General features: G+C 39.9%; 1 protein-coding gene across 1 annotated transcript in view; it reads right to left on the reverse strand.

Annotated features, from left to right (window-relative positions):
• DNAJC1 (DnaJ heat shock protein family (Hsp40) member C1) overlaps positions 1-23,375 on the reverse strand; it is a 114,968-nt gene extending 91,593 nt beyond the window's left edge. Inside the window, exon 1 of the mRNA XM_072854434.1 lies at positions 23,082-23,375. Coding sequence (XP_072710535.1) covers positions 23,082-23,246 — 165 coding nt within the window. The 5' untranslated portion in view covers positions 23,247-23,375. The remainder of the gene's footprint in view (positions 1-23,081) is intronic.
• Positions 23,376-24,526: the final 1,151 nt, after the last annotated feature.

The following is a 24,526-nucleotide window of genomic DNA, read 5'->3' on the forward strand; positions in this document are numbered from 1 at the left end:
TATGGTCCACCAAGATACAACTATAATTAGTTTCCATATTTCTATATCAATATTTATACCAAAAAAGTGAAGAGAGAAGTATTTTTAAAAGACAACAAGTCAAGGATATTTGTTCAGTTAATCATTATTATTAACAGGAGGTACAAATAAAACCAGACACAAGAAGTAAAAAAGCTTTAGTGATAAAACAACAAAAAAGGAAATATTTTTTTTTGCTTTCTTTACTGAGTGAGTCTCCAGAAATCCTTAATTGGATCTGAAATTTAGGTGAATATCAAATAAGGGCACACAAACAAAAAACTTGCTGCTCACTGCATTAATGAGCTGCAACACAATGAAACTCAAATTCTGAAAGGCTCTCTTATGGCAAAATAAAACCAAAACATGAAGAGTTAATTCTATGAGCAATTTTAAGTTCTTCATATTTATTCTGCTCTCACTAAACATTACAATGAGAAAAGCTAATCATTACACTGTTTTATATGATCAGTTTTATCAGCTTTTTTCCTATGATTCTATAACTCTAATACAATAAAATAAAATATTTTAGAAGATCTCTCCACAGAAGGGAAACTTATGATTATTTTCACTAATTCAGTAGTTTTAATTAGTGAATCTCGTCCATCACTATTAAAAAGTAAGCTAAGGTAAAAACAAACTCCACAATAGTATCAAGTCTTCAGTTCTGGTAAGGCATTTTTACTTTTAAATGACAAAGTTAAGCATTGCCTACAGATACAGAATTAATTCTTTGTTCAAAATACACATCAGTAGTGAATCCAGGAATATTCAAGGAAATTTACTTCATATATTCAAGGAAATTTACTTCATATATTAGTTGCTAATTTGTGCAATTTTATGTCTTTTCCAAGAATTCACTTGTTCCTTCAACCTGCGCAGGAAGTAACCATTTGAGATTTGCTCAGCAGTCAAGGATAAATAAAAATGCCATCAACTTTTTTTTAATGCCATCAAAGAACCTCAAAGTTTTAATGATAAAGTTAATATTAAGATATAACTAAGAGACAATTTCAGGGCAAAAATGACCCCAAGTGTTAGCACAGTAAAAGAAAAAAGCCAAAGGATTTTTAAAAGATCAATATGAATTTGCCGACTTGAACAGAGATGAAATTGAGTCCTTTACTATTATCTGCAACTCTTAACCAAATAACTCATTGCTTCTGGGGAATTGCTACTACTGTACTGATTAATATAGAAACTATTTAGTACAAACTCGTTACCCTCCAGGAAGTGTGAGAGTTGCATTACACCCACAGCCTTTTTTTTTTTTCCCCTTTTATAAAAAGTGATTTATTGAACACAAGACTTAACAATTGTATGCAGTCATATAACATAGATCCCTGAATTAATAAATTGCCCACCAGCTAGATAACTTTGTCTCGGGGGGGGAACCACAACAGATTTTTTTAAAGTTACATTGGCTAAAATTCTTGACAATCACCTAGAAGAATAAAATTTATTTTGCACAAATATATGTATTCTTCCCATATCTGATTTTTTTGCAATTATGCTGTTCAGCCTGGCAAGCAAACAGAGCAAGATTAACACTAACTTCCTAAAACAAATTGATTTCATGTTCCAAACACTGAGATAACTTATTTTGTACCTTTCAAATTTCAAATTCCCCTAAATCGAATAGTAGCAGCTGGAAAAGCTTGCACTAGGTTCTCTTAAAATTGTATTGCACCACAGTAGTTAAGATTTTCCACTGACATTAAAATAAATGCAGCCAACCCATATCACATAATGAAGTAAAATTTCATTGTTTTCTAACAAATCTTACTCAAAACAGCATTGACAAGAAACTCATTTCAATACCATTTTATGCCACACGATGAACAAATGCCACAGAAGAAGAAATGCTACAATATCACAAGGGCATTTCCAGCAAATGAGTCTCCACTGGCTGAAACGATCATTCTAAATACTGCACTATCTTCAACTCTGTCTTCGAACCTTTCTTTTTACCACTAGACAGAATATGTATTTGATACTTATTTGATAAGATAAACTTGAATTTTGCCCAATAAGTATGCTCTGGCTGCCATTATATTAAACCAGCAACAACAATCTGTCAATTAGGCTAACAGATGCCAGCTAATAGTAGAAATAATACGCTTAAGTGCTTTTTAAAAATAAGAATGCTTTTTAAAAATAAGAATGGCATCTGAAACCAAAGTAAATATTTTATAACTCTGGTAAATTTTCACTTATTTTCAACTGTGAGTTTATGCGGTATTGCCTATTATAGAGCTAGAATAACACTGCTAATGATTAAGTTATTTAATAATTATGCAAACTTATCATTCGCTTTTTCAGTATTTTTCTAAAATTAGTAACAGGCTGTACATGCACAAAACTTAACAAGCCAAGTTCTTGATTTAGTATTCAATCAAAAATAAAACTGCAAAATATTAGCTACGTGTATTTGTAACAAACAAGTTCAATCAAGTTGCTTGCTATCATCTGCATGGATGTTTTTGATACTCATTCAAAATCACTTACATGTCAAAAGACACTGCATGAAATTGAAACCTTTACTAATGCCAAGGTTTGACCCAGGATCCAAAATAAATCTGCATGTACAGACCCTTGTACCTACACAAAGCACCAATTACTTCAAATAAGGTTTTGTCTGTGTGCTAGAGTCCACCCATGTGGAGCCAATTACTATAGCAGGGCCATTATATGGTTCATTTCCCCATACCAGCTTGGCAAGAGGTGTACATGGGTGTAGGAAGTGCAAAAGAACCTTCACTAATAAAGTGCCTCAAACACACGTCCAGGCATTGCCATATTTAATGTTACAACAAACACTTCTTCACTGGGACTAGACCATGCAAAACAGTAAATACTGTAGGGCAGTTTCCAATTTGAACAGTATTTTTCAAGTTTCTCTTTTTGGTCCACCAGTAAAATCCAATTATCTTTTCTTAAAAAAGCTTGAGCAATTATGCTGATCCTTAATTTATGTTGCACGTTTCTAACAATACTTAAGAATTCCAAAGAATGTTGAGAGGCTATAGGATTTGAACAGAAGAGGTGAGAAAAATGTCAGAATTGCATGCTCTTCAAGAAGTATAGTATGTTTATAGTAGCAGAAGCACTGATATTACTTATTGATTATGTCTGATATCATTCCATTCCTAAATGGGAAAGTTGTTGTTTGAAATAATTACTATAAATAGGAGCAAACCACTTGAGTATAAAAATCTCTCCCCCATTGGAAGTACTGAAGCTCCATCTAGAGGCTTTTCTTCCTCTACTGTCATTTGTGGTATATGTAATATCACCTAGAAATGTGAACAATATTAAATGTCAGAGGCTTCCTTTGTACCTCCTCTTTTGTTATTCATAATGGGTTCTTGCCCTGAACCTTTGCCTGGCAACACTAGCTCCTTCACTGCCATCAAGTGGTAAGAAACCAAAACTGAACTTAAAAATGTAGAATCTCAATAATCAGATTAAATGATCAGTATAGTAGAGAGACAACTATAAATACTGAATACTTAAAATCTTTATGGTTCTTTTCATTGAAGTTCTGGTATATCTATTCCAGAGCACTACACAGCCTCACACAATAAATTCAGCAATCATTTCAAATCTCTTTTTGTAAGGTTCATTTTTACTTCAAATTGCACAGAATAAAAATCTACATCCATATTATATTTAGAACAAAAAGGCATCACAATAAAAGAATTTTTAAGCAATAATACATGTAACGCTTAACACTTCAAAAATATTGAATTGGCATTTAAGAGGAATTCCATAACATAATTAGAAGGAACAGCACAAACGTCTCCTCAGACTTAATGTTGCCTATTGGCAGTATCTCAAAAGAAAGGGCAAAACAGCAGCCCATCTCTTCGGCAGTGTCTAATGCCGAAGAAGTATGCAGCTGTGTCAGTCTGTCCCTTTGTGTTCTACAGCTGTAATCAACTGTGGACATTTGTTATGTCAGGAGAAGTCTTAATGCTCTACAATCAAAAGTGACCTACGGGGAAACAAGCACACAACACACCAAAAAACTGGGAGGATTTGTCTAGATCAAATAAATAGGAAAAAGAACTAATAAAGTAACAGCAGAATGGAGCCAGGCTGCAAGACCTTGATTACTTCAATTTCAACTCCTTCAGTGACTTACGGTACAACTACTCCCACAGTCACCTATCACTCCCCCATACAATGCTTCAAATTACAGAAATCCCACAAGGTCTTCACCATGACTAGGAATACCTCTAAAATAAACCTCCTAGCATACATACAGTGAAACTGCATTAGCTGCTTCTATCTGCTCTTCCATGCACACAGTCTTATTTCACTATACTTCCTTTCAGCAGTTATTCAATTGGGTATTTTGTCCATGGCAGAAGATAAAGCACAAAGATTTCTTGGTGTTTTCCTGTTAGACAGAATAGTGACTAGCACATGCAATGGAGCTTAAGAATTCAACTTCTGTTACAGAAATTTTAAAATGGAAAAAGGAATAGTTATCAGATTAAAACAAACAGAAAAAATAATATTCTCTATACCAGAGATATTTTGTGCTTTATCAATACTTCATTGGTAAGGAAAGAACTATTGAACTATTTCTATCAAATCCTGTGTCTACCAGTCTGCAGATTAAATCTGTGCTGTGTAAGTACTGCGTGGCCGCTTACCTACTTCTAACTGAGCAAAGCCAGCTCGCTGCTGAAAAGCAGGCTCACACAAACCAGTCTGCTAAAACTTTGCCATTGGGAAAGCAACCTACAGACAGCCAAACTTTCCAGCTGGAAAAGGTCAGTCTGAAAAATCTGACTTCTGTGTTTGCTTGGCCTTGGAACCCAGCCTGCTCGTCCAAAGACACTTCGTTTCTAGACCAGCAATTTTCAAACACAGTTGTGGAAAATCCTCCTTCAAAATAATCATTGGTGTAACACCTATGTATTGAAATTGAAACCGCATCAAATATTTGTTCAAGAATGACTGGAGAAAGCCACAAATAATAAAACTATATTTTATGAAACAGAAAGGGTCTAGAAATCAGTGAACAAACAAGGGGGGGGGGGGGGGGAAACACACCACCAAACAAAAAAACACCACCAGCAACTAAAGTATGTGAGGGTTAAAAAAAAGGCAAGGGTAAAAAAAGGGAATATACAGAGGGACTGTAACATGCAACCTGAAGCCACATGCAGCTTTAAGCTCAAGGCAACACTAACTGCCTGTTGCTTGGCAATTCAATCTTGAGGTCCAAATGAAAAGCCAAAACCAATTTTAGACAGTCATTTTAGTTACAGAAAGCATACGGATTAGACAAAGAGGCTGTTCCTGAAGTAATTGAAATGTAAGTTAACCAGGGTGCATACAACCACTTTAGCTCCTGAGCTGAAAGGAAGGACTGAATTTATGATGAGCAGTGAAAGCCACAGTAAAATTTGATGGCAGCAGGAATACATTTAAAAACAAACCAACCAACCACACAATAAAGAGAAAAGATGACCTCCAAAATTAAGAGTGACAAACAGAAGTGGAAGACATTGGAGATTTAAAAAAAAAAAAAAAAGGAAAAAAAATACTTAGTTTTTCTTCCTGAACATGATTACATGTAGTTCAAGCTGATTGCAGATCTCTCAAAAGGATGTATCGAATACACTGATAAGAAAAAGTAACCAGAGAAAGGGTGCTTTAAAAGTTACAGATATCCCTGTATAGTATCCCTGAGTGATAACTATAGTTCTTAATGAGGGGACAAAAAAGGGAAAAAGAGGAATCAGAAGACAAAGTACAGTATATACTTGAGCAGGACAGAGAGGACTGTCAGACTGTTCACTCTTTCAGCCTCTGAAAATTAGAACAGAAAAAAAACCTAGCACAAAAGCCACGGAAAGTGTCATCAAAGAAGAGAGAATAATTATTAGCTCCAGGGGCTGCATGGACAATCACCGTGAACTGCAATGCAGAAAGTTCCTAAGATGTATTTACAAAGCCCTAACAATACTCAAGCATCACAGTCAGCTCAGCAATTCTCAGCTGTGGCCACCAGGGACCCTATATACTGCCCTCATTAAAGAGAAACACTCAGTGCAGTCCCAGCAACAATGCTGTCTTGGTGAAAAATAAAGCTTTAGGCATAGCAAAGAACAAGAAGCCATTTAGGTAACTGTCTTGTTCTCCATCATTATTCTAGGATTGACAGTTTGAAGACAGGGATTTAGTTTGGGGGGGAAAAAGGCAAAAAAAATTTCCATGATGCCCAGTGAGCTAATGGCTAGTGAAACCTGTAAACTCTTGCCACATATTAATTTAGAAAATGAAGCCCTGGTAGGCAGGTCTAAACAGATCTGCTATGAAGTCTAGAGAGGAATGAAGAGACTGAAAAGGAAAAAAATCAGCATAGGTCATTCATTTTGAAGATTTGTTTGCATCTTTTCTGGGTAAAGGAAATAACGAAGAGCAACTAAAAATATGCAGGAAGTCTATGGCAAGCCTCTGCTTCCTTTTTTGGGCCACAGGTGTTTATTCTAGTAGTAGCTGGAAGGACACCTGCCTTTGCCCTCCTTTGTCAAGATGGGAATATCACTGGGACTCAAGAAGGAGGGCTATGGCCTAGAAATTAAAGATCAACTCATCCAAAACATTGTCGGGACCCAGCTTTGTCAGAAAATGGGGTAGGCTTTCATGCTTTATCCAAATAGAATTACCAAGGTCCAACTTAAACAGAATCAAAGGACAGCATAATAAGCAAGATACAAATTAAAATGTCAGCAAAAGATCAGCAATGATTCTTCTGAAGAATGGCTCCTTTCCTTGGGCTATATTAGCAACTGCAGTAATCTTCCAGATTACTGATGCTTGAAACGAAACACAGTTTTAGAACATTTATACCAGAGCACATGCAATGATTTTTGCTAAAATCACCAATTCAGTATTTACCTTAAAAATTTAACACAGAAGGCCTCGAGCCTGTTAGACAATCAGCAAGAGTGACCATAAGAAACATCCCTGAAGTAACCTGCCATTGCAAGTACATGCTGGCTCCACTGGATTCTCCTGCTTTTCTTCCACTCACCAGTGTGTTGGGACTCAGCAAAGTGCTATCACACACTCTATCTCACTTGACTAAGTGATAGATTTTACACTACTATAACTCATCTAGAGTATTTTTTCACCTCTTGTAACGATGCTTTTCCTTAACCAAGTCATTCCAAGACAGATCCTTGTGAAAATGAGTCCTGTTTTCAAGGTGCCTTACTGCCAGTGTATGAATCTGTTAGTACTGACATTCAATAGATCCCAGAGCACAAGCATTGGGCTGAGAGTCAGATCAGCATTTTCTAGATGGAAGAATTAGCTCAAATACTCTTACCATACCCAGCACAGAAATTAACAACTCGTACATTAATTTAGTCACACAAAAAAAAAACAGCAAAGGGGGAGGCCAGAAATCAGTTAATTCCCACATTTCACAACACATTGGTTTTCTTTCATGTTTTATTCTTAGGGTATCTGAGCAATCAATGTCCTTCAGGGACTCTTTCCTTCTTCTGACTGCCACTTCAGGACTCATACCATCTCATCTTTAAATGGCATACTGGTTTCATTATATAACTGGACAAAAGAAGAAGTTTTTACCATGATAGTTTAATCATTAGTTTCCAGCTTTGTCAACTTATACCAGATACCATCCCTCTAGGCATTCTTACCTTCATGCCTAAATCCATTAACAGAAATTTTTTTGGGGGGTGGCGGTTTTTTGTGTGTGGATTTTTTTTATCCACCCACTCCCATCCCCCACCCCCCACCAGTGCCCAAAAGGCACCTCTGCTTGAGCAAGCTACCCCTTGAGACTAACCAAAATAATTATCTTACTAAATTGTCCTGTGAATCTGACACACAGATGAAGAATGGAAATTACTTCAATATATGTACTTCTTTAAGGCTTGCAGCCAAACAGTCTGGGACTTGACAAGCAACCCTTGTGCAAGTTGAGGGGGGTGTTGGGTTTTATGCTAATAGCAAATTCTGCTCTTGCAGCTGGAATGGGAAATACTCTGTATATTTGTCTTAGCTGGACCGCAAAATATTGAATACCTGATCAAGATACAATTCTATCTTGACTGAGAAATCAATTTCAGAAACCAACCTAGTCCAGTACTGTCTTTCCTGGCCATAGTATCAATCTGATCACGTCTAACCAGCTGTCATGTAAGGCTCTCATATCTCATGACAGCAGACAGAATAACGGTATCCCATTATTATCAGGGTATTGGTTAATTCAATGACAGTGTCTTCAAGTTAATCTGTTAGAAAAGAGCACAGAAGCTATGGGAATGCATCTTACATATTCCAGAAGTGAAGAAACTCATGTTTTACAGCCTTCTGCTTTCTTTAGGTCAGAAATTTAAGAAGATACCATGCCCCTGTTAACAGTTCTCTAAATACCAGACAAGTTTTCTTTAAAAAAAAATATTTTTTTTGTTAAAAATCTGAACTTTGAGGAAGGCAAACACATAGAATACAAATGAAATTAGAAAGAAAACATGGATATCCATATTCAATGTTAAGCAGTGTTTATATTCACAAATACATTTGCCAGAGAAGCCTACATTCTGCAGTGCAAAATGGCAATCTATGCAAAAGCACTTTTTAAACAAAAATAGTGTTCCAATTTATTTCCTAGACTTCAAATACTACAAAATGAATGCAAACAAATGTTTTGTACTGATATCTTTAAAACATCATGGTTTAAAATAGAAAATGTAGTATAAAGATTAAAGTTCTTTATTATTAGGGTATGATTTTTACTTCAAGTACGTTTCTCTCTAACTCTATCCCTTTTATAGGGAGAATGTAGTGTTACCTAAACATTTTGGATTTAAATACAGTCTACTCAAACTTACAACTTCAGAGACTGATAGAATTAAACATTATGGTCTTACCCAAAAATCAAGATAAAGCTAAGACATGTGTGATAAAAATCAGTTGCAACACTAAATAACGTTTAATTGCACCTATATATTACAATTTGGTGTTGCACTGTGACAAACTGGAGCCTACACGGGACAATCCTAGGTCCAACGGTTAGGTAGCTCAAACTAGGAAGTATTCACCACCAACACCTCTCCTGTGAAATTGTCCATCTGAACTCTGCACCCAATACATAGTACATACAAAACTAGACTTCCCAGAAAATGCAGTCTGATTTAGTCTTTCATTACCCCATACTTTTTTCTAGTTACTGTTTCTTTGGGTTCTCAAACTTGATTTCTCAGTGCATCACTTCAGCAATGCAGATGTTAGCAAAGAGCCAAGTCTACCCTAAATTCACATCTCTTGACGTTAGTCAACGTGCATGCACAGCATGGAAGCAACAGGTAGGATTAATACAGAATTACTTTACAGAGTACCTAGAAGTATGAGTTTATCAGGTCCCTGAATAATAAACAGAACAACTCTATTTAGCAGAAAAAGAAAATTGATTGTACACTAAAGAACTGTACTAAAGCCTTGAAATTCAATACATTTTATTCAATACAACTTTTAGTTTGAATATGTTCACTTTAAGTTCCTCCATTTCAAACAAGTTCCCTGCTGCAAAATTTGACAAGTTTCTATTTTCTAAAAACTTCTAGAAGTGAGTGCATTTTATAAAACCCTCTCACTTCTTTCTCCTCACAATGCTAGCATTCAGTAGAAAACATAAAAATTGAAGTTTTCACAGTGATTTATGTAACTGAAACACAGCAATACCAAAATCTTGCTTAAACCAATAGGAATGAGCAAAGACATTGCTAGTAAGTGGTACCATCAAAATTGTGATAACTAGAGTAAAATAATTTCATTGTTTCCAAAATGATAAATTTGAGTACACCACAGTAAGAACCTTGCTGGGGAATTAATAAATCCACAGAATTACTATGGTATAAAGGTACCATAAGTCAAAAGGGAGAGAAAAAACACAAACCAACTCTGCTCTGTCTTAACTCAAGTAGTAATATAAACCAAAGCCCTCCATTTTACTTTCTGAAAAGAGAACTATTGTCCAAGACTGGGATGTTACAGAATTAATGCTAGTTACTATAGCAAAGTGACCAGAAGCAGATGATATATTCCTAAACTCCTCCAGGATATCTCAGTTAAAGGCCTGAGCTCCTAAGAAAATGTGCTTAATCATACATGTGTAACAGTTAGTAGAACAGTAAAACTGCATAATAGCAGCTATTCTTCCTTCTGATGATCAATAACTACAATGGCAACGTGGTGGATTTTGTGCCAGTTCCAGTAGAATTTGTGGAATGTATAGCTAAAAAACTGTGTTGACTACTTCTTTCTAACTTGTTAATATGGATTTTTGTATTTGTCCGAGCAAACTAGAGTGGCGATTTATTTGATTTTCAAAACCCTTTTATCTCTTTAAGTGTAATCAAAAGCAGGATGCTAGCTACAGACTACTTGATGACAAAACTATAAGAAGTTTCATTCAGTAATAAAGCTACAGCTGTGCAATTTAATAATTTATTTAATGAGTCTTTCCTGTTGGAGATGTTCAAGATATTCCCATACCAACACACTATTTGCAGTAGACAGGTCAAGAGAAGCTAATTCAACTTGAAATAAATACACAGACAAATTACTCCAAACAGACAAATTAGATGCTAAGAAGTTGCCAGGACCATGGCTTTCACCTGAGATTGCTGAATGAAATTTATATACAAAGCTGCAGACCTGCAGGTGAGGAAGGTAACCCAGTACTGCAAAAAACTACCACCAGGGAGCTGGCAGCCTGCCAATGTGATTCCCATCCACACACACACAAAAAAAAAAAAACAAAACCAAACAACAAACCACACAGAAGAGATCCTGGGAATTAGAGACCAGAAAGTCTGTCATCCATCCTTACTAAAGGCAGTAGGGGCTATATAAATAAAGTCACTGTAGACAGGGATAAACGTGGTCTGTTGGAAAAGATGTTGCATGGCTTCTGCAAAGAGAAACCCTGCCTCACCAACCCACCAGAGTCCTCCGACTGCATCAGTAAGGGTAGAGAGAGGAGGTCCAGCAGACACAGTACAGTCCAATTTTGAAAAAGCTTTTGACAAGGTTCCACACCAAAGGTTATCAAAGAAACTAACTTGCCGCAGGATGGGAGGAAAGAGTCTTACAAATAGAAAATTTATGAACAGGATACAAAAAGCAAGGTTTAATGGCCAGTTTTCAGGGCAGAGAATAAGCAGCTGAAAGGCCTCCTGCTGGGGGATCAGCGCTGGGACTGGATTTATTCAGCACTTTCAATGACAACCTGAAGCGTAGAGCACGCAGTGAAATCTCACAGTTCATAGGTGACACTTTGGGGTAAATACCAGACACTAGCGAGGGAATGCCAAACCAAGTGATCTGGCAAAAAAGTGAGAGATAAGATTCAGCATAGGTAAGACTGTCACCTTAAACTAAACCATGCCTACACAGAGCAGAGCTTGGAGATGGCAATTACAAATCATTAAGCAATCCAAGACACATTGCTGACAGTTCTCCAAAGCCCCTGTACAGCACCAGCTCACTGAAAGGCACCACCAGGAATGCACCTTTTAACATCACTGATCAAAAACGGTGGCGGCTGAGAGGTACAGGGAGCAAACAGACTGCAAAACACAGCTAGGTTCACATGCTCTACCCAAGTAACACCATCTATTGCTACTGGCTTTATTATTTTTATTTAAGAAAGAAGTCCAAGGGTTATACAGAATTATATAAAGAAACCAGGGTGGAAACCAGCCAGAGCATATTGACAGCATCCAGCACTCTTGAAGGCATCCAAGGAATTTGTGGATGACATGGAGTGGTGCCCTAACTGGAGACCAAAAAGACTAGGGAATAGAAGCAGGCCCTCACAGGCACCAGGATCCATTGCTTGAGACACAATACTAGACTATTATTAAACATTTGCAATCAAGACAAGGCAAGGTTGTTTAGTATTCTCAATTGCAAATAACATACAAAAAAAAAAAACCAAACACATTATTTCTTAACTGAAACATGTTTATCCAAAAAATAAATCCTCTTCAGAAGCCATACTGCATGACACCACTAAGGAAAAGATAACAATTTAAAAAGAAAACAGAAGTAGGCATCTCCAGTGACCAAAAGCATATCTAACTGCACAGAGACAGTGATCAAAAGAATATCTAACTACATGTAGATAGATAGTGGTTTTCGAGTAGGCTGGGGGTGCACAAGAAGCTGAGAGAGGACACATCTGGGACAGCTGACCCCAACTGCCCAAAGGGCTATTCCATACCATATGATGCCATGCTCAGCATATAAAGCTGGGGGAAGAAGGAGGAAGGGAAGGACGTTTGGAGTGATGGCGTTTGTCTTCCCAAGTAACCATTACGCATGATGGAGCCCTGCTTTCCTGGAGATGGCTGAACACCTGCCTGCTGATGGGAAGGAGTGAATGAATTCCTTGTTTTGCTTTGCTTGCGTGCGTGGCTTTTGCTTTACCTATTAAACTGTCTTCATCTTAACCCATGAGTTTTCTCACACTTACTCTTCCAATTCTCTCCCCCATCCCACTGTGGGGGAGTGAGCGAGTGGCTGTGTGGTGCTTAGCTGCCAGCTGGGGGTTAAACCACGACAGTAGGTAAGAAAGGTAAGTATAAATGTGTGAAAGGCATAAATCATCATGATTGAGGAAATTAGCAACTCAGTAACTCATTGATAGGTTAATCTCTATCTGTCCAGCAGAGGATTTCACCACCCCCCCCGCAAATTAACACAGCTTTCTGGTTAAGCACCTGGTATTACTCAACCAGAAAACAACAAAGACCAAAAGGATTTACTAAATGGACTACTGGTGCATGCCAGCATGGGAAGTCAGTATTATGTACAATGTATGAACATGAATGTAAGTCAGTTATGCCTATTTTTTAAATATAGTACATAACTTATGCACAAAAGAGGTTTGTTCCTTCACCATTGTAAGTTGCAAGAGACAACTGACTAGCTGATACACTCAATCTGTATTTCAATTGTTGAAATACTATTCTCAACAGATACAGTCCAACATTCAAATTCATTATTTTGTTTTGAATGTTGCTGGGTTAGTTTGTAGTGTTAAAAAGCTACTGGAGCAGAAACAGAAAGAGGAAAATAGTCAGTAGAACAGAAACTACAAACCACACAGGTTACAAATTGACAGAAGAAATACTTTCTATTCAACAGATAGGTAGACTCAGGTTGGAAAACAAGTTTATTTCAAATTTTTAATCAACTGAAAGAAGTGCTTGAATTGAATAGGATTTCCTTTCCATTGAATAAGATTTTAAATAATTCCTAATAGGAAATGTGAAGAGGCTTCCATATAGAATGAAATTTTACAGACTTTTTTTTTTCCCCTACTGTAACATTGTAGTAGCCATTGTAGTTAGACACAACATCCAGTAAAGCGATTACTAATATGATTGTAAAATATCACAAAATTAAGTGGCATACAGCTCTTCTACTCTCCCATTGCAGCATTTATATCCTATAAAACAACACTATAGGAATCACTGACTATGAAATGGTGATTATTAAATATAAAAGCTAGTCTAAATCAGTTTGAAATTTAATAAAATTGATCAGACTACAGAATCATTCGCAATATTTTCAGGGGTAGGTAAAAACAATTATTGCCCCTTAAAGGAGAAGCTATTCACCCCAAATCAGTGCAATAAGGATACTTCACAGCTTGCTTATGTCCTCATCAGCACTAAATGCTTCCTTCAACAAGCAAAAGCACTTCACAGTGTTGGAGACAGCAGCATTTCAGAATTACAGCCCATGTATAAAAGCAAGACTCCCCTAGTTCTTCCTTCTCTTTTCAGTCAGAGAAAGATTGCAGAGTGACTTTATTTCAACAGTTCCTATGCATCTTCTGGTTTTCTCCGCAAGTTTTCCAGATTAACACTGAGAAGGAAGAATTTCAGATCTGGCAGAGATGAGGGACTGCTTATGAATTTTCTCCTCTTCTCATTCCACCGCTCGTTTGTTTGACATCAAGAAGAACCTGTGAGCCAGGTCACTTAAGAAATTTGCAGTTAAGCAATCCATCAGATGAGAGCCCAGTAATACACAAGCCTGCTTGAAAGTGTTACATTCAAACTGTGTTATTGTTTGCATACCTAACATACACCACATGTACAACACATTGCCACATACATAAGATTGTTTACAAATCACTTCTGTACAGAGCTAGTAACAACCAAACAAGGCTGACGAACAAGAAGCAAAAGAAACCCAGAAACCCCAAATCTCCTCGTAGTTTAGGGAAAAAGAACAATTTTAGGCTGCAGGGTGGGGGGATGGCAACGGGACAGGGACGACGATGACAGGGACACGGACAACACCACCACCACACTACTGTTTAAGAACCCAAAATTGAGAGAAGCAAACTTTAACGGGCACAGTGTACGGCTGAAAGCACAAACACTAACAAGCAAATCAAAAGCAAAACTGCAGGTTTTCATATGCTGCCTGAATTTCATTAGCTCACTAGGATGCTGTGGAAAACCAAAACATTTCAGATATACATTAATTTCCTCCTTTTATTCATTTTAATAATCAGACCTATTCTTACAGATGAAAAAACCTTTTGTTATCGCTTATACGCTCATTCTCACTGGCTCAGCTGCGCAACAGCACCACAGGCTCTTTGTTACTGGCTCTGCTGAGAGCACAAGGAGCACCAACCCAACTAAGGAACATTTTATATGCTGAATTTTCATTTTATTTTTTAAATTTTACCAAGTACTTAAAGTCAAAATGGCACCATAGATACCTCCAACTATCTCCCTTAAAGCTATAGTTTTATCTAGATCTGATTAGAAAACTGTGTTAATCTTAATTGTAAAATGACTCAAGATGGAGCATAAAAGGTTTATCACTCAATAGAATGAAATTCAGGCTGCCTCTAAGATTCTTCTTTACCCAACTTTACCGACAAACATGATGACCACAACCCACAGCAGTCAAGTAGTAAAAAGCCCACTGGGAAGTCATTTACAAAACTGTATGTTAGATTAATTATGTGGCTGGTTTAGGTACCAACATAGGTACATACGTGAGAACTGCAGCAAAGGAGATGAATTTGAAACAAGCATAAAACATGCAGCCTTGTGTAAGCACCAGAGGCCACCAGCACAGGGTACCTACCAAGAAATTGGTCACTCCCTTCAATGAATTACAGGTCAAACACAGAACTTCTAGGAAGAAAAATAGCCCATTTTTTATTTCTGCAATTTGAAGATCAAGCTATTATGGATACATCCGTAAAGGATTAGTGAAGTGGGAATTATAGAGAAGAAAAGCTGAAACATTACTACTGCTGCTGCAGACAGAAAAAAAAAAATTCAAGACTGCTTGTTTTATCCTTTTCACAGCACTTTGCATACTGTTAGTTCCCTTGGGTTCCCAAACATAGTAGTTTCCTATTGCTATATGTCCTTCTACACAGCAAGAAAGAAGAAAAATACTTTCCTGATTTCTTTCAGATTATATTATATGAAAGAATTGTCAGGGAAAGTTAACAGTAAATGTCTTTAAAACTACTTATAATGGTAGATTCTGAAACACTTGTGTCTTTAAGAAAGGAGCCAACAATGAAAGCAAAAAAACCCTGGATTTCCTTGGACAACATCCAAGCAGAAATTTAATAGGAAACAATGCAGAAACCCCATTTTTATGGAAAAAGCAAGTTTTATGAGTATAAATGTCTCGATCATTTTTAAAATTGGCAACTGTGAACAAAAACATCAGGGAATGTTATGCATACATGATACTTGTCAGGGCACTTACAAAATGGATTACATTATGTATCAGCAGTTTACCTGGAAGTTCAGCACTGTTAAAAAAAGGCAAAACAAAAAAACCACACATGAAAACCCATATCCTGCACCATCCTCAGTTACAAATCTGAGCTGTTATCGTAAGTGCTTCTCTATGGTGACTCTTGTGAGCAATTAAACTACTCTATAGTTTGGAACAACTTTGTTCTACAGGATCCAAGTAAATAATCTCAACAATGACTTCACACAATTTTAATAATTTACATTTTTTATGAAAAGCAGAGTTTCCAGAACTGCTGGAAATGTCACTTCCACATATAACTTATAAGTAACAGACTCAAATAGGAAGTTTAATACCATGAAGGGATGCAGAATTATGTCTCAATAACATACTAAGAAAAAACACACAATTACTTTTATGGAATGAACTGAGGTTACAGCTAAAGCCACTAGAAACAAATCTGGATTTTCTAATGCTATATTTGTTTGAACTAGTGCAATGGATTCTATTACTGCAGCAATGTTGATAGTATATTCAGGGGCTATTTTGGCTGTAACTGCCATAAAAGGAGCCAATTCTTAAAGTCAAAAAAACAGTTTTGAAGAACCCCTGCCTCATCCATCACTTAAAAGAAATGTACAGTTTCAGGAATTACTAAGATCCCTCACTATCCAAATAAAGGTTTGCTACTACTATCACCTAGTTGTGTATTACAGAAGTTAATTATTTTTGACAGTTTGGAGCAAGAAAGTTGAAACATATTTCGTCTTTCCGACTGAGAACTCTGATGTCACAACTGACAGTGCATTAAAATCTAATGCCTTCCAAAACTACTAGACCTGCTTAATATATATTCTGAACAAGAAGTAGAAAACAATCTTGAAACAGGCTTAGACCATTAGACATTATGTTTAATCACTAGCCCAACAACTTCAGTTCCTCAAACATGAGTAACTGAAATATCAAGCTGCTACATGGCTCCGTGTCACTTGACAGCATGAGACTTTTGAAGGTCACAGTGAATATGCTATTTGTCATTCAAAGGCAAAATAATCCTGCAAAACAAAGCAAGAAAAGCCTACAGCTCATAGTTTTGACACAATAATCTGAAAAAGTGATGTCATAATTGCATACGCGTGAAGCTCTATCTCACTAGATCAAATACTTCCAAAGCTTGGAAGACTGAAGCAGTATTACCAACCTAAATTTTCTCTAAAACATTTGCAGATGATGCACGCTCCATGATTTTAGTAACACTGCGCCCACATATGTTAACCTTAAAAAGCAGCAGGGAGGAGAACAGCCTTAAGTGTTAGAAGAGCAACCAAAATAAGTCTTTGGAGTGTGATACAGCTTGTAACTGGGAAGAAACAAACTGCTGAGTTTCTGGGCTATCCCTCCTTATTTCCCCTTCCTTGTCTTCCTTATGTGCACCTCGCCTGCCAGGGAAGGCAGAAGACCTGTATGGGTAGAGGTAGACTGTTCTTGCCGAGGACTTGAAAGCATTCCTTGAATGGATACAGCTCTCCCACACATGCCTCTTCCCACTTAAGGGGACCACTCTATGTACTCAAAGTTCCCAAAAAGCTCTACAGCAAAAATAGTTTTATGTAGATTTTTTTTTTCCCCTGGACAGCGACCCATTCAAAGACAGAACTACGGCAGTGCCAGACAATATAACACTGACAGCTTCAGAGATTGCCATTCTTTCTGAAAAATAGGTTACCAAATCTATGTCCAAGAACTTTACTTACATAACATATGAATTCACGACTTAAGAACTGCAGTGATGTACATGCTGCATGTCATCAGTCAATACACTTGCATAAAACAGACTACGCAAAAACCTATTACTGAGAATTTTCTTAATTCTCCTATAATGCCTCGTAATGCCATAAAAGCCACAAAATTTGTTGTGGGGCTCATTCCCAGTAAGGTTCTTACAGAGCAATGCCAAGAGGTAAAATGCAGCGTCAGCCATTTACTATAAACTATAGCCTTAAAGGTGCTTCTACCTCAATTTTTTAGTCCAGATCAGGAGTGCACATGTAAAGCAAACTTCCTTATTGTACCCACTGACTGCATACCATGAATGGAGTGGATGAACTGGATTCCTTTTGGGTAGAACTGAACTGTACGACGTAAAACCAGAAGCGCAAACAGCACACTTCAACACAAACGGGCATTTAGTCCATGCAGGCAGCCTGGAATTAGTTCAACAACAACAACGAAATCCCTGAAATGCAAACAGTATGGACACCAATTCCTCAGCACCAAACATTGCATTCTACAGACGCAACCCTGTCAGACTCTGCTACTTGCCAAGGTAGACACAGCTCTTCTGTTCCAGTGTTCTTGAAAGGAGCCTATTAGCCCAATACATTCAGCTCATCTAGACGGGTTGTGGCTTCCCACAAAAAAAAAAATCTGACTCCTTGGTTTTCACATCTTGCACTTTCTTGGAGTTGCTAACATACCAGTGTCTTACAGTCTGTAGGACCAAAATCAGGTTCTGTATGCGCAGTTCTGACTTTGTGCTGCAGCATCATCTAGCAAACCCATTGTCTAGCAATGATATGGACACAATGCTCTTAGTTCTCTACAGTAAAGCCACATGAATGGATTAGAGCCTGGTTCAAAAAAATTTCATGTGCCACAAGGAAGGCATAAGCCAATACTGAAGAAAATCTCTCTCTCAACATTTTTTGTGGGTTATATATTTATCCACACTGTTGGCCAGCAAGCCCCACCCATGTGTTAACTCTCCCTCAGGAACTTGAGCTCCCAGGGCCTCTTCTACTACCTCAAAAGGCGCTTGGAGAAACTTTCTGTGTTTGCTTTCATACACTGCACAGGCCTAGCAGAACTTTCAATACAAACCTGTTCCCTTATCTGATTACCAGTAGAAGCCAAAGCCTTATTCAGAAATTCCTTGGTTGTAACTGATACATAACATACTGCTCTGCACAGGTCAACTCTAGCAACACAGCTCATGCATTTTAACACATCTTCACAAAACAAATGATGTTTCCTAAAAGTGTCTTGATCAGATCTCTTGTATCCAAGAACCATATCACAAAGTTTCAAAAGACATTCAGAGACCTGTAGTGCCTTCCTTACTGCAAGCCAAAAAGAGTAGAGGAGCAGGTAATTCCCTTGAAGCCATATAAACAGTTATAATCAAAAGCATATTTTGGCAAGGAGATCCACAGGTTCAACTGATGCCAAGTTGATTCATCCAGAGTGTAGCATATTTATGCAGGTATCAGCTACTGAAAGCTGTAAGAGACAATAAAATTAACTTGATCAGTTTGTTTGTCCACCATACAAGCTTGCAGCTCCCCAGATCTTCCTGGAATTTTTCCAAGAAGTTGACATCACATTTGCATGTTCTCATTCTCAACTAACAGGGTAATTTTATCACTGAGTCTGCATAGCTTCTGGTTTAATTCTGCTGCTTCATCTGAGTTCTTAGATTAATATTATTTGGTCCTGATCCCTTTATCAGTTTGAAACTGGCTATACTGAAGTGATTACTGAAATTATTATTACATCTGATCTGTCAAGAGTTTATGGTTCTATTTTCTTCGTTTGGACATAACTTCAGTAACCACTTGGGGAACATGGAAATGTAATCTTTTCTCAAGCCAAAGGTTATCTTATCTCCCCATTCTGCTAGGTCAAACTTCTTGAAAACAGTTTTAGATGAGCCATTCAAGTTAATCACATCATCAATTTAAGACCAACCAAAGAAACAGGAAGGTAGAGAAATTCCCAAATTGTTCAGAATAGCAATAGTAACAACGTAACAATGCAAAACTTCTTATATATGCTATGCTACCATTCGATCTGACGGAGTAACAAATAGATAGATTGTGTCCTTGTATAAAAATCAGATACTTCTTAATCTAGGTGCTCAGCCCTAACACTTGGGGGTTGGACAAAATGACCTCCAGAGGTCCCTTCCAACCTCAACCATTCTGTGACCATTTGTAGATTTCTCAGCCAACCCCTCCCTGAAGTCAAGCACTAAGAACAGTTATTCTAACAGCCAAGACAGTCACAATCTTACTCTTCTTCTGTCATTCCACATTCACAATAAAAATTGATTCCATTAGATCATCCTCTATCTCAGTCACTGATCTTGGAAAACACTGCAGCAGCTTCAAACCTAACACCCTGCCATCGCTGGATGACAGTTATCTGACAACGCCGGGAGGCTTCCCCAAAGCCCTTGAAAAGAGAAAATGCAAAACCCTTACTCCTGCGAGTGTAGACTAGCAACAAAACAAAAAAAGTCATCATTTTTCTCCAGCGAAAAATCCAGCAGCCAGAGGCTTCATCAAAGCATGCTAGAGAGCTACAGGACTTCCCACAATGCCTTTTGCACCTTGTCAGCTGAGGTCAACCATCAGCTTCTGACATCACATATGAGGTTCAACAAGCAGCCAGTACCACAATTCTCCCATCAAAACCTAAGCTGCTTTAATGCCTTAAGGAAGCACTGGAGTCATTCCCTATATTTTTTCAAAAAGCAAGACGACACATTTAGAAAAAATCTGGCAGACCTGATATACTACTGTTAACAAACATGGCTGAGCATCCATATCTCAGATGCAGAAGTTACATCCCGCATAAGGGAGAAGTACTCCCTCCCCAAGAAGTACATGAAGAAAGAAGGGATTATCAGGACATGATACAAGGCAATGAATATGAAGAGGAATATGGAGGGGGGGAGGAGGGGAAAGCAAGCTTTGATGAATGAAAGATTATGAAGCAGTCCAAAGGCACAGCCACAAAGGCCATTGTCACAGACACTCTGTCCCTCTTGTGCTAAAATCCCAAGAAAAACACCTGAGCACGGGGAATAAAACCACTAGCACTAGAACTACAAAAAGCTAATCACAGCATTCTAGCCAAAGGCATCCCAACTAAAACAACAGTGACACACAAAATAACCAGTAAGCTCCATTAAACCATAGTTTTAAAAAATAGCAGAAAACCTGAAGAAACATGCAAACAACATGCAGGGACATTATGGTAGAAGGCAGCTTTGTGTAAAGACATCCAAGGTAGGATACAGCACACCCAAGATTTGGGCACTTCCCTTGACCCTGTTACAAGACCAGTTACCCTTCTCATATGGTAACTTAAACCACTGCAGCTACCTAGCAAGTCGCTGCAAGACAGAACCCTGCTTCAGTATCTTGTTTGAAGCTTCAGGTATAGGTCAGAACTGGAGAAGCAAGCACCAGGAACAAAGGATACAGTGTGGAAGAACCTGTAAACCTATACAGCATCCTCCAGTGCTTAGAGGTTTCTATTGAAGCTCAACTTCAACATTGTATACTCTATTACCGTACTCATAGGTATATCCTGCTGCATGTGCAAAGCATCTAATACTACTTACACTTCAAGTCTTGACTAGAATGACATTATGAGTGACTAGCATATACTTATAACTAACAAAACATCCTTTCATTTGTGTTGCACTTCCACCAACTTTTTCCTTGCTCACACATTACAAGTGGTTCAAGTTCTTCATTAAGATTAGAAGTGTGAACTAGCAGAATATTTGCTTGCTACAAGTAATATTATATTTTGCTAAACTTATTGTAAAAGGTACAGATTCAGCCCTAGAGAAAAGGATTATGGAAGATATTAACAAAGAGTTGCATGCCAGATCTGAACATTACTAATTGAAACAAACTAAATTTTGAAACAAACTAATGTATCCCTACATTATCTGACACTAAAATTGCCTTTGAGGAATTAAAACCTAGATTTTCAGGCTCATGAAAGTGAAACTTGGGTAGCAGTGTTTGCTGTGTTGTATATATGATGGTATTCCATAGTATTTAACACCAGATGATTAAGAAGGAGTAAAAGAAAGAGATAAACTGACTCAGAATCCCCCTACCATCATTAACAACCACAGCCAGTAGTTTCCAAAACAGGACCCTTATATATTGCAGACACCTTCCCCTTCTTTGGAGACATGGCCCTAATGAAATGCACCTGAAAATACAGCTATTATTCTCAAAAACTACAAGGACTACATCCAAATAAACTTTAAGGTTGTCAGAGAAGCCATTTGAATAGCGGGATCATTCACCAGAATGTAGAGGTGCTAGGAGACAAACGAATAAAAAGTCTTTTGGGGACTCTGGGTGAAGTAACAGATTATATTTAATTATTGAAGAAAGGAATACTGACTGGAAGAAAGAGACAAAAAGAAGATTGCTAAGATGCATTAAGAGAGATCAAGCAAGATCACACACGCAGAGCAGAGCATCTGGAGATGAGGAAGGCCATCAAGTGGGAGCCAGGACAAGTGATACAAGTTGAAGATGCCAAGCGGCAGCAAAACCAGCAACCACATCTAAACCATACGCAAGAAACATGGGATAAAAGTGTTCTGAACAGGAGCTCCTGTCTTGACTACACAGGCATAATAAATGCTTTAAGATAATCTTAGGTGTTGCCTAGCAAACAGAGGTGAAAACCACGCACAATAACCAAGATACATTGAAAGTAAACAAATATAACAATCTACAAGCCATTACCATGGCAAAGGGTCACAGTTTACCCATGGCACACGTGAGAGAAAACAGGAGCCACAACACATGGCAAGCACAATCTTAAGAAGAAACCAGCAGCTATGCAGAACGAGGGAAAGATGAGAAACATCCATACCCAGGATATGTATGGAAAGTGGGAGAAGCCCACAAGCTACTTTTGTCTAGCTGTAGATGCATTTGGAGAAAGAGAGATATATTCAGAAGAGCAACAGGAACACACAAAGGTCCAGTGGGAGAGAGAGGGTTGATTTATGGTGGGGCCAGAAGGATAAAAAATAGAACAGTACTTGAAGGAGAGCGGAGCCCCTGCAGCGGGAAGGAAGCGGCTGGGGAAGGGACAGGAGCTTTGCCCAGGGCCTCGGGCGCCGGGGCCCGGGGGGGGGCCCGGACTGCAGCGGCAGAGCGTGCGAGGGCAGGAGGCGGATGACAGCGCCAGGCGAGAAGGCAAGGGGCCGGCGGCATGCCCCGCGCCCGTGTGCCGCGGGGAGCAGCCGGGCGGCGGCAGCGCAGGGGGGGGGCGGGGGAGAGGGGAGCCAGCCAGCCATGTTCGGCGGTGACAGGCGAGGCCCGTGCCCGCGGGAAGGGACCGGGGCAAGGGGCGCCGGGGGAGGCGCGCCTCAGGGCCCGCGCCGGGCGGGCGGCGGGCGCGGGGCCCGGCCCCTCGCTCACCTGCTGCACCCCCAGGAAGTCGTAGAAGTTCCGCGGCACCTCCTCCACCAGGTCGAAGAGCTCCAGGTCGCCGCTGTCCCAGGCGCGGGCGCGGGGCGCCAGCAGCGCCAGCAGCGCCAGGAGCGGCAGGAGCCGCAGACGCGGCGCGGGCCGCAGGCGGCCCATGACCCCCGCCCCGGCGGCGGCGGTGGCGGCGAGGACGTGGCCGGGGTGGTACCGATGAGGCCGCGCACGCCCCGGCGGCGGCTCCGCACTGAGGGGGAAGGAGACAGGCCCGGCCCCGCGGGCGGCGAGTCCCACGGAGGGGGGGAGAGCGCTCTGCGCCTGGCCAATCGCCGCCTTCACAGGCTGTGACGTCAGGTACCCCGGCAACCGCTGGCGCTCGCGCAGTCGAGGGGCTGCGGGGGGAAGGGCGAAGGGGGGTGTCCGCGGCCGGGTGGCCGGACGCGCGAGGGAGCGGCGCGAGCGCGTCCCGCGCGGCCGGCCGGGGTCGCGCCCCCCCCCCCCCTGCCGGCCCCTCCCCCTCCCTCTCACTGCCTGCCTCCTCCTTCTTCCTCTGCCCGCACCCTGCCCGCCTCCGCCTCCTGGGGCCGACGCAGCGCCCTCGCCCTTCCCCGGGGCTGCGGGAGAGCCCTCCGCGGCCCCCTGTCACCCTGGGTAACCCCCCGAGGGTAGTTTCTCCACACGCACCTCCCGCGGCGGTCGGGAGACGGCCCGCCCGCCGCCCAGCCTTCCCTCAGCCGGGGAGCGGGGTTCTGAGGGGCGGCAGCCGCTGCCCCAGACCCCGTTACCAGGCGCATCCTCGGGGTCAGCAGCGCTGGGGAGGTTTGGGGGCAACTTTGCCCGTCCTGCGCCTGGCGCGGCCGGTGCCCGCTGGAGGGAAAACGCCGCAGAGGGAGCGGCTGGTTGAACAGCGCGGCTCCGGCGCGGAGCCCGTGTGTAGGGCCGCGGTGGCTGTGGTGCCATCGCTGCCCCTGGTGCCCCCGCGCACTAGATCATCGTTAGAAACGCGTTGGATTTATTAACTCCTTAAGGATGGGTTTGGTTATTGTAGCCTCTTTTACCCTAAAATCACTCCAGCATACTGTCAATATGCACTCGATTTTTAAGCTGTTTACCCTGGACCTTTCATTCTTTCCTTGCTTAAATTAATGGAAAGCATGAATGCTAGATGAGAAATTAGGTGGAGACTTAATGGCTTCACAATACAAATTACCAACATTAAATCACTTTTCTCTGGTATGGTCAGACTCCTTGGAACAGCCCATCTGCTTCATCTCTCTTCAAGCTAGGCCTGGTTAATAACTCACTATGAGAATCTTCTTTTTAAGAAAAGACAGTTTCCGTCATCCCAGAAATATCCATGAACTGAATCAAGTTCAGAAATTTTTCCAATTTAAAAAAATCCTAAATGCCAACATTATATGCACCTGAAGTCGCCTAAG

The sequence above is a fragment of the Ciconia boyciana genome, chromosome 2 (assembly GCF_034638445.1).
Source record: "Ciconia boyciana chromosome 2, ASM3463844v1, whole genome shotgun sequence".
NCBI classification, from domain to species: Eukaryota; Metazoa; Chordata; class Aves; order Ciconiiformes; family Ciconiidae; genus Ciconia; species Ciconia boyciana.